The 11217-nt window shown below is 42.5% G+C and overlaps 1 protein-coding gene across 1 annotated transcript; it reads right to left on the bottom strand.

Moving 5' to 3' along the window:
* Nucleotides 1-2778: 2778 nt before the first annotated feature.
* On the bottom strand, nt 2779-7953 carry LOC617709 (PRAME family member 8). The gene is made up of 4 exons (XM_059875628.1): nt 7936-7953; nt 7211-7530; nt 6232-6930; nt 2779-3501 (listed from the first exon to the last, which is right to left on the bottom strand). Exons 1-4 carry the CDS (start codon nt 7951-7953, stop codon nt 2928-2930), a joined length of 1611 nt encoding a protein of 536 aa, XP_059731611.1. The 3' UTR covers nt 2779-2927.
* Nucleotides 7954-11217: the final 3264 nt, after the last annotated feature.

Here is an 11217-nt window from a genome sequence, read left to right as displayed (position 1 = left end):
TTAGAGAAATGTTATATATAAATCACTGTGGAAGTATTTATTTATACTCAAGTGCCATTTACAGGAGAGTACATTAAAAAATTTTATTTATTCATTCAATTATTTGGCTGTGCCGGGTCTTAGTCCAGCCTACATCTGGATCCAACATCTTTGATCTTCCTTGTGTCCTTGTGTGTGTGTGTGTGTGTGGGTACTGAGTTGTGTCCAAAACTTGGGACCCTATGGACTGTAGCCTACCATGCTTTTCTATCCTTGAAATTTTCCAGGCAAGAATATTGGAGTGGATTGCCACTTCTTTCTCCAGGGATTCTTCCCAACCCAGTGATTGAACCCATGTCTCCTCTGTCTCCTGCACTGGCAGGCAGATTCTTTGCCACTGAGTCACCTGGGAAGCCTGAGGGATTTTAGTTGTGGCATGAGAACACTTAGCTGCAGTATGTGAGATCTAGTTCCCCGACAGTGATTGAATCTGGGCTCCCTGCTTTGGGACCATGGAACAAAAAGTTCAATTGGGAACTCAGTTGGGAACAGAGAAGTTCCAGGATAGCAAGATTTATTAAAAATTCTAGAGTATACAGTCCTGATTACAAAATTGATTTCTATTCTCTGGTCTGATCTACCAGCAGGTGGCCTAGAAAACCTGAGGCTCAGAATGTCTATCACTGGAGATGAGTCCAGTCTCTCCTATGCCCTCCCACCCCCAGCCCCTCCGCACTGGCTACTGGAACAGCTTGGGTGCATCCTGATTCATTGGTGATCACATGCAATATTTGAGTCCAATTTCTGTCTCTGGATTTTGCTTTCCTCCCTATTGTGAGTAATAGAGGTAAGTACAAAGGTTGAAGACTTACGCTATTCACCAGGAGGGAGAAGACTGCAAACAAACCAAAAAAAAAAAAGCATTATGGAGTTCTTGCTCAACAACTCCAGAGCCAAGCCGTCAACAAGCAGTATTTCGCTGGATCCTATTAAAAATCCCATGAACTCTGTGTGCATCATTATATTCATTGTAGGGGGAACCAAACTCTGCCTAAGGTCCTCCCAGCCCTATATCCTCCTCCTTCTCAGAACAAACAATTGAAACCACTGAATCCTTAGCAGAGATTGGCTACATTTTATTTGGCTGCATTTTGTTTAGACATACTGTGAAGGTTAAATTTATGTGTCAACGTCACTGTGAGATGAGATGCCCAGATCTCAGGTCAAACATTAATTCTGGGAGAATCTGTAAGGTTATTCCTGGAAGAGATTAGCTTTGAAATCAGTGTATAGAGTCAAGAGATCAGCCCTCACCAGTGTGGGTGGGCATCGTCCTATCCTCTGGGGTCTGAATGGAATGAGGGCTACTGCTCTCCCTGTCTTCTAGGTCATGAATACCAGAGCTTCTGGCTCATGAACCTTGAAACTGCAAGACATACACAAGTGGTTCCCTAGTTCCCAGCCTTTTAGCCTTGACTCAGAGCTACACCATCACTTCCCCTCCTTTTAAACCTTAAGACTAGGTCCAAATTATATCACAGTCTTTCCCAGTTCTTTAGGCAACGGACAGCAGACAGTGGGACTGCTCAGCCTCTGTAATCATGTCAGCCTCTTCTCAAACTATGTATGTGTCTATGTATCAGGTGAATCCTGAACAACAACTGCTCAGGGTCACTTAGATAAGGATTTTTTAAAACAGTAAATTTAGTTTTATACAATATGGAGTTGGGTTGAATCTGAGGAGGATGAACTGAGGATAGGGAGAGCTGACTATGAGTTATATGTAATATATAACATACATTTGTTATACATTTGGATGTTCTGATGTCCAGACAAGCTATCCTTAATTTTTCTGATAGAGAGGGACTGGATTTGTGATGGGAATTATCTATTTTGATATGACCAATTACTAAAAATGTATAATTCTTGAATGTGGTATTCAAATAATAGATCCATGTTAAATGTTTTTGCTAATTTAATATTTTTCTAAAAAGAAGTTGCTTGTCTGGCCACAACTTGATTATATCCATAAGGACCACTACCCACCCATGATAGGCATGGAATGGTGAGAACCAGTATCATTTATTGGTAGTATGGAAAACATCTTGCAGAAGTGGGGACCTGTGCTTGTGGCAGTGAAGCACACAAAAAGGCAAGAAACTGCAACTTATACACCGACTGATACGAGTATGAAGAATACCCATGTCAAGGTCATGGCCTGAGTCAGCAGTGAAAGCCCTGCAAAGAGCTCTTCACTGCAGTTGTTTGCCAGAAACTGAGTATGTTCCCCTTTGTGTGTATTAACCCAGTGAACAGCCAAAGAAATAAGCAAGGAGGTAAGAGATGCCCAAGACAGAATAAAGAAATTTCAGGAATGTAAGGTTTTGAATCATGGACAACACAGTGCTTTTTTTTTAATCACAAACTGGAAATAATTAGGACACGTAATAATATATCATGGAGAACAGCAGCTGGTTTTCAACAAGCATCTCTTTATTTATTTATAATTAATTTTTATTGGAGTAGGACTTCTTTACAATGTCCCTTTAGTTTCTTGCTATACAACAAAGTGAATCATATCTATACATGTATCTACTCTTGTTTTAAATTTCCTTCCTATTTAGGTCACCAGGAAAGTATCTTTATTCTTGACCGTTTCTGTACATCCATCTCCCCCCGGGATAACTGAAACATGTGGGGCTCAAGCATGTATTCACCTAGGTTCATATTTCAGATTCTAGAAGCCCATGTCTCTGAAAGTTCCATCCCTTCCAGAGTCTACATTTCCCCCTACAATACTGAGTCCCCCCTCCATATCGCCTTTCCTTTTCCCATTCACATTGAGAAGATGTCTGAAACCACAGCTCTCTTGTCCCTTCATGATGTCCTCATGTTCTAGATTTCAGTTACCAAGTGCCCAGAAGAAAGCCTTTAATAGAGGCAACTCTCTAGGCAGGGGCAGTACATCTGTATACAATGGGATCCAAATGATAGCATATGTTCTCACCACAGTGAAGACAGGGGCTGGGGCTAATCCAGATGATCCTGGGACGTCCTAAGTCTCTCAGAACCTCCAACAGCTGAGCCCGAAGCTGGGCAAGTCTCCCTTCCAAGAGAACACCCTGAGATCTGTAACTCTCCTGAGGGGCAGGATAACGCTCTTGCGTTAAGCAGGGCAGCCCAGCGGTGTGTCGCAGCAGCTTCTCCATAACGGCCATGGACAGGAAGTTCTCACACAGGCTGAAGTACCTGAGCTGGGAGCATCGGCTTAGGGCAGGCAAGATGGCCTCCAGCTGGGAGTCCGTGATCCCACACAGATCTAAGTCCAGTTCCTGGAGGGTGGCTTCAACTTTCTCCAGCAGAACGTGGAGGATCTCAGGATTAAAGTCAGTCATGGTGACACCACTCAGATCTAGGCCCTTTAGCTGACTGATGTTTGGGCTCTGGGACAGGTAGGTCAAGTCTGATTCTGTAAGCCAGCAGTTGGTTATTGACAGGTTGTTCAAGGGGGACTTCAGGCACCTGGGGAGAAACCAAACAATTAGTTCTTGGAAACTGAAGTGCCAGGTTGCATACTGGTGATAGACAAATGGCTTCTACGGAACTAACATTAGTCAGGCCATCTCTTGAGGGCCAATACACTGATTGTCCATCTTATTGTAGGCTAAGTCCTTTCACCTTCACTGTGAGACTGAGTTACCTCACAGAATCTAGAGAGCACTCTCTCCTCATCTATCAAGCAGAGTACAACATATTCTACTTCCTTATGGGGATGAATGAAGATACTGGAATGCATAAGAACATGCTATGAGGAGAGCCAGAGAGAGTCTCTTTTAAGTGTGGACATCACTAAATATTAGTGTTGGGTGATGAGATCTAAAAATGACTTCAGATGAGGCTTCCTTCAGTCCAAGTGTGGGCTCCAGATGCCTCTATCTTTGATCAAGTGAGGTCCTAGAAAGATATACATAAGGAATCAACTTATATAAGATCCCACAACATGAAATGTGTTGCCTTCTAGAGGGGCTCACTTACATCCTTGCATCATCTACGGACTTTCTATCACTTTTTATTATCCTTTTCTCTCAGTTCAGTTAACAAACATCACCTCCAGAACCATGCTTCTTCCATATATCAGTTAACGTATCTGGAGCACAAAACACCATATTATAGACAGGGATACCAAGGGAATATTTCATGAAAAGATGGGCACAATAAAGGACAGAAATGGTATGGACCTAAAAGAGGCAGAAGATATTAAGAAGACGTAGCAAGAATACACAGAAGAACTACACAAAAAAGATCTTCATGACACAGATAATCACGATGGTGTGATCACTTACCTAGAGCCAGACATCCTGGAATGCGAAGTCAGGTGGGTCTTAGGAAACATCACTACAAACACTAGTGGAGGTGATGGAATTCCAGTTGAGCTATTTCAAATCCTAAAAGATGACGCTGTGAAAATGCTGCATGTGATATGCCAGCAAATTTGGAAAACACAGCAGTGGCCACAGGACTGGAAAATGTCTGTTTTCATTCCAGTCCCAAAGAAAGGCAATGCCAAAGAATGCTCAAACTACCACACAATTGCACTCATCTCACACGCTAGTAAAGTAATGCTCAAAATTGTCCAAGCCAGGCGTCAACAGTATGTGAACCCTGAACTTCCAGATGTTCAAGCTGGTTTTAGAAAAGGCAGAGGAACCAGAGATCAAATTGCCAGCATCCATTGGATCATTGAAAAAGTAAGAGAGTTCCAGAAAAACAACTGCTTTATTGACTATGCCAAAGCCTTTGACTGTGTGGATCATAATAAATTGTGGAAAATTCTTAAACAGATGGGAATACCAGACCACCTGACCTGCTTCTTGAGAAATCTGTATCAGGTCAGGAAGGAACAGTTAGAACTGGACATGGAACAACAGACTGGTTCCAAATAGGAAAAGGAGTACATCAAGGCTGTATATTGTCACCCTGCTTATATAACTTGTATTATGATATGTTATATAATAATATTATAACTTATTTAACTTATACATGATGTATAGAGTACATCATGAGGATTGCTGGGCTGGATGAAGCACAACTAGAATCAAGATTGCTGGGAGAAATATCAGTAACCTCAGATATGCAGATGACACCACCTTTATGGCAGAAAGTGAAGAAGAACTAAAGACCTCTTGATAAAAGTGAAGGAGGAGAGTGAAAAAATTGGCTTAAAAACTCAACATTCAGGAAACTAAGATCATGGCATCCGGTCCCATCACTTCATGGCAAATAGATGGGGAAACAGTGGAAACAGTGACAGACTATTTTTTTGGGCTCCAAAATCACTGCAGATGGTGACTGTAGCCATGAAATTAAAAGATGCTTGCTCCTTGGAAGAAGAGCTATGACCAACCTAGACAGCATATTAAAAAGCAGAGACATTACTTTGCCAACAAAATTCCATCTAGTCAAAGCTATGGTTTTTCCAGTAGTCATGTACGGATATGAGAGTTGGACTATGAAGAAAGTGCTGAAGAATGTATGCTTTTGAACTGTGGTGTTGGAGAAGACTCTTGAGAGTCCCTTGGACTGCAAGGAGATCCAAGCAGTCCATTTTGAAGGAGATCAGCCCTGGGATTTCATTGGAAGGAATGGTGCTAAAGCTGAAACTCCAGTACTTTGACCACCTCATGCGAAGGGTTGACTCATTTGAAAAGACCCTGATGCTGGGAAAGATTGAAGGCGGGAGGAGAAGCTGACAACAGAGAATGAGATGGTTGGATGGTATCACTGACTCAATGAACATGAGTGAGTAAACTCCGGGAGTTGGTGATGGACACGGAAGCCTGGCGTGCTGCAGTTCACGTAGTCCCAAAGAGTGGGACATGACTGAGCAACTGAGTTTAGAAGAGGTTCACTGAGGGCACAAACCTTGTAAACATGGAGCTTCTCTTCAGGAATGCTCTGATCTGATGTAGTTTCCCCACTTCAACATCCTTTTTACTTACCCATTTTTATCATTTCAACATAGACGCCTCCAAAAAAGGAGGAAATTATAAACCCTGGGATGCAAACATCCCAGTCAGTACTCTGTATCTCCCCAGCAGGGTGTCTCACAAGAGCCACTAGACCAGTTTAACCCTCTACCTAGATTAGTGTGGTTATGGGATATCACATTTAAGGAGAGTGCAACAAAGGAGACAATGCTTTCGACGTTTTAGGGTTGTGTTCAATGTTACCCAGCTAGTGGTCCACTCCTACCTGAGCATCTGGTCCAGGAAGCCTTCAAGGAAGGAGGGATAGTCCAGATGGAGATCCTGGAGGTGGCCAAGCCTCAGGAACTGAGAGGTAATTTGGACAAGGTGATCCTGCTCCTGCTTCGTGAAGGCAGACAGGTGGATGGGGGAGAGACAGAGTCTCTGCAAATTACTCATCTTTCCTAGGAAAGAAGCAAATGTGGCCAGGGTGGACAGATGCCAAATCCAATTCACTTGCACCTCCTGGATACAGTCCAGCTGCACCATGCTCAGGATCTTCACAACGTTGTCCATTGGCATTGCAGAGATCTTCAGCTTTTTACAGCAGAGATGTACAGAGGCTTTTCTCTGCTCCACCCACCTAAGAAGGTAGGTGAGAAAGTTATCCAGGGTCCTTTTCTTCAGGCAAAGGTCCATAAAAATCTTCAGTGGCGCCAAGTGCCGCTTTGCTGTTGAGCTCTGCTCAGCCACTGGTGCCATTCTTGAGCTTGAGCGCTCATAACTGCTGGCTCCAGACCACATGCTCCAGAAGTTCTGGCCAGTATCCCGTAAATCTAGCACCCGCAGTTTGCACCCCCTAGAGGAACAAGGAAATTGATGAGGATGTATCAAAGTACACACAGAATAAAAAAAACAGCCTAACAATTTGACAACATCCTGCCCACCTGTGCTGTAACTTAACATTTCTGACATCATCTGCTGCCTTATTCACTACCCTCTCTGCCTCACTATCCTCCATGTCCCTTCCCCTCTTAATCTTTCTGGTCCTCGACTTTAGTATCTCAAGGCTCTTTGAGGAAGTGGGGAATGTTCTTCTAGGCTCCCATTCACTACAGGCACTCTTCAACTTCCAGAAGGTACTTCCTTTAGCAACAAGGCTTCTGCATTACCATTTTCAGAACCCTTTCCACCCACCCGTTTTCAACCCACCTATCTCCTCTGGGACATCCAAGATTTTATCAAGGTGCTTTAAACACACTCACCTGGAACGAACCTTCTGGGCCAGCAAACCATCAAGTGCTTCCAGCACTGCTTGTAAAGGCCCCATATGAGGCATGTCAATCAAGCCTCCCAGAGGCAGGCGGACAAAGGGCCAGGCTTGGACCATGGCCTTCAGGGTCTCGATGTGTCTCCCGTGGAATGCCTCCATGAAGAGGTGTGGAAAAAGCTCTGTGAGCAGATCCTCCAGAGCAGAAAAGGCCAAAGCATCATCCCTCAGCAGATGCTTTCCTGCCAGGTCCAGGAGTCTGGATGGGTTCTGGACACTCATCTTGACTCTACAAGAAAAGGAATCCTGTAGAAACTGCCAAGGCACAGGGCATCCATCTCAGGCCAAGCAGAAGCACACCTAAGACATTTTCCCACCCTTTCGGAAGAACCTACGCAGGGCCAAGGTCACTGGTCTGGCAGGGATGTAAATGCCTCAGTCAGCCCATGTGACACTCTGGTCTCAATGGGCACAAAGCTATAACTCTTTACCTGCTGGTTTCAGAACAAACCTCTCATAAGTACCAGTGAGGAAAAAAGAGTCACTAGCCTGTTTAGTAACATCCATTGCTTTGCATGATTCAGGTCCCACTAGAAAGTGGATACCAAGAAGCCTGAGAGTTCACTCCAAACTTTATCTGGGGAAGAGTTTCAAACAATCTCTTTGAGCCCTACATTAGTGAGAGTCATGTGGACCAGCACAGCCTCCAACCTGAGTTACCTCCAACATGAATACCATTGTGTTCAAAATATTTATTTTAAATGAAAATATTTATTTTTAATGGAAAAACATCCCTTTTGGAATTTTATTTCCAAAATAAAATAAATTTCTTATTTCATGAATTATATTATATTCCAAATATAATATATTCCAAAATTATATTTGGAATATTATTTCCAAAATAAAATAAATTTCTTATTTCATGAAGAAATAAAATTCCAAAAGGGATGTTGTTCATTAAATATACCTTCTTTGTAAAGTCATTTTAAATTGATATCAACTAAAGCACAAATCAAAATATTTGAGATTGAGGCAAAACTACACTGCTAAGCAAAACTAAAACATGAAATGTGTTCATGTGAGAGAAATAATTATTTGAAAGCTCTCACTGCATCCAGAGATACATACCACCCTTTAAGATTTAATCATGGGTAAAAAGGGTGTCCTTATAAGGATGGTAACTTACTGCTCTGGTGGGGCTGGTGGGGCGCTCAGATCTCAGATGCTGTGGAGAACCCAGTTGGTATCTCTAGAGCAGGAAGATTCTGCACCTCTTTTCCAGTGCTTCAGACTTTTATACACCTTTTTAGTCCCATCATTCCTCTGTCCCACTACTAACCCAATCAGGAAAGGACACCTGATTAGATTACTGAGTGCCGATTGGATCATCATATTTCTGTAGGTTAGTTGATTTAATCGGATACACATTCAGGAGACAGAGGATGATGAATCAAGGACCCATTCACTGATTCACAAAGACATTATTCTAGGTGATATTAAGGTAGTAAAAGAGGGCTTCTCTGTGGCTCAGTGGTAAAGAATCTCATGGCAATGCAGGGACATGGGTTTGACCCATGGTCGGGGAAGACACCACAAGTCAAGTAACAACTAAGCCCATGCACCACAACTACTGAGGCTTTGCTCTAAAGCCTGGGACGACAGAGGATAAGATGGTTGGATGGCATCACCAACTCAATGGACATGAGTTTGAGCAAGCTGTGGGAGTTGATGATGGACAGGGAAGCCTGGCATGCTGCAGTCCATGGGGTCGCAAAAAGTCTGAGCAACTGAACTGAACTGAATTGAACTGGGAACTGAAACTGCTGAAAGTGATGCTCTCTGGAACCCACGCTCTACGACACGAAAGGGCACAGCAGTGAGAAGCCCACGCACTTCAACTAGAGAGTAGCCCCAACTCGCCTCAACTAGAGAAGTGCTCACTCAGCAACAAACCTAGCGCAATGAAAAATAAAACATAAAATTTAAAAAAGATAGTAAAAGAGAGTGGATCAGAGGAGACAGTGTCACCTTACTGTTTGTTTGTTTTCCTCAGAAAGCTGGGGTCAGCACCACAAACTGCAGAAAAAGATTAAAACTAAGATGTGAGATGAAGTTGAAGGGTGAACCCTGTGATCAAGGCTTATTTTCCAAGACTGAGAGGCACTGAAGGTGGGCACTGTGGGATCTTTGGGAACTTGGAGTCAGAGAAGAAATAAACCCAGGTCATTCCCAAATACCCTTGCCATCCAGAGGCAGCTGCTATCAGGAGAGGTTTGCTTGTTTGTTTCTTAATTTTTCTCACTGAGGACATTTTCCACAGGGTAAATTTCCCCAACTATTTTTCAGGGCTCTTATAAGCCAAACATAATTTCATTGGCCCCTTTCCAAGTGAATTTACATAATTACTGTTTCCTCAAACTTCAAACTTTGCTAAGTTCAACACAAATTCTAATCAAGCTAATGCCATTAGGTACAGAAATAAAATTCTATTTTTCTTGTCATAAATACCAGCACCTTTCCTACACTCAATATAGAAGCTCTGATTGATGTTTAACGTTCTACCACATTCAGGGATGACTCCCACCTTGGGCTGCATCGGACAAAAACTCCTTTGAAGTTTAAGATCACACATAAAGGGAGACCCTTTCTCCTATCTCCAAGAATTTTCCATGCCTCTCTCCCACTCAATTTACTTGATGCCCAAACAATTCTTATATACTACTGGCCACTAAAGTGAAGACTCTTTGAAGGGTGTTCGCTCTCTTGGTCACTTTGGGGATGATCCCTTTCACCACATTTCTGCCATGGCAAACATAGCCTTTGAGTAAGAAAGGGTTTAACTGCATTCTACTCAATAGATGTTTTAAATCCCGGGCCACCAATCCCTTTTATTAGTAACAATGATAAGCATAAATATCTCTGTTATGGAATACAAATTGAGTGAGCCACCATGTGGGCACTTTTTAATGCACTACTTCAGATAACCTTCAGGGAAAACCTAAACCTTACTCAGATTTTCCCCATTCTAGGCTAGCGAAAGAAGGTCACTGCTGAGTAATCTACCTATTTCTGTGCAGAGAATAATTAGCTGATGGGATCAGAAGGACTTTCCCAAGTTGCCAGGAAACCTAAACATTGGAAAGGACTGTTTGAGAGACTTCACTTGATGTTAGCAAAAATTTGGAATTTGAGAAGTCTAAGCTTGGGATGTTCCTATAGGATTACAGCTTCCATGGGATCCAAAAGGAGTAAGATCCAAAAGAAGCAAGAGGCTCACCTTTCATTCCCTTGCAGTCAGCAAGCACCTCCAGTCCAGAGATAAACAAAAGGGACTTTTAATCTACTTAATATATGCTAGTGAGTGTGTGAAGAAAAGGGAAGCCTCTTACACTATTGATGGGAATGTAAATTGGTGCAGCCACTTTGGAAAACATGCTATCTGGTCCAGCAATCCCCACTCCCAGGCAAATACTCAGACAAACTAACAGTAAAAAAGTTATGTGCACCCCTATAGTCACAGCATCATTGTATACAATAACCAAGACATGGAAAGAACCTAAATGTCCACCGACAGAAGAATGGATAAAGAATATGTGTGTATATATATATATATATATATATATATATATATATATATATATACACACACACACACATACAATGGAATATTATCCAGCTACTAAAAAGAATGAAACAGTGTTATTTGGAGCAATGTGGATGGACCTAGAGATTACCATACCAAGTGAAGTAAATCAGAACAAGAAAGACAAATACTGTACAATATCACTTATATGTGGAGTGTAAAATATGACACAAATAATAGCTCAGTTGGTAAAGAATCTGCCTGCAATGCAGGAGACCCCAGTTCGGTTCCTGGGTCAGGAAGATCCACTGGAGAAGGTATAGGTTACCCACTCCAGCATTCTTGGGCTTCCCTGGTGGCTCAGCTGGTAAAGAATCTGCATGCAATGTGGGAGACCTGGGTTCGATCCCTGGCTTGGA

The sequence above is a fragment of the Bos taurus genome, chromosome 16 (assembly GCF_002263795.3).
Source record: "Bos taurus isolate L1 Dominette 01449 registration number 42190680 breed Hereford chromosome 16, ARS-UCD2.0, whole genome shotgun sequence".
In the NCBI taxonomy this organism is placed as follows: domain Eukaryota; kingdom Metazoa; phylum Chordata; class Mammalia; order Artiodactyla; family Bovidae; genus Bos; species Bos taurus.
This window is presented reverse-complemented; position numbering and strand designations above follow the sequence as displayed.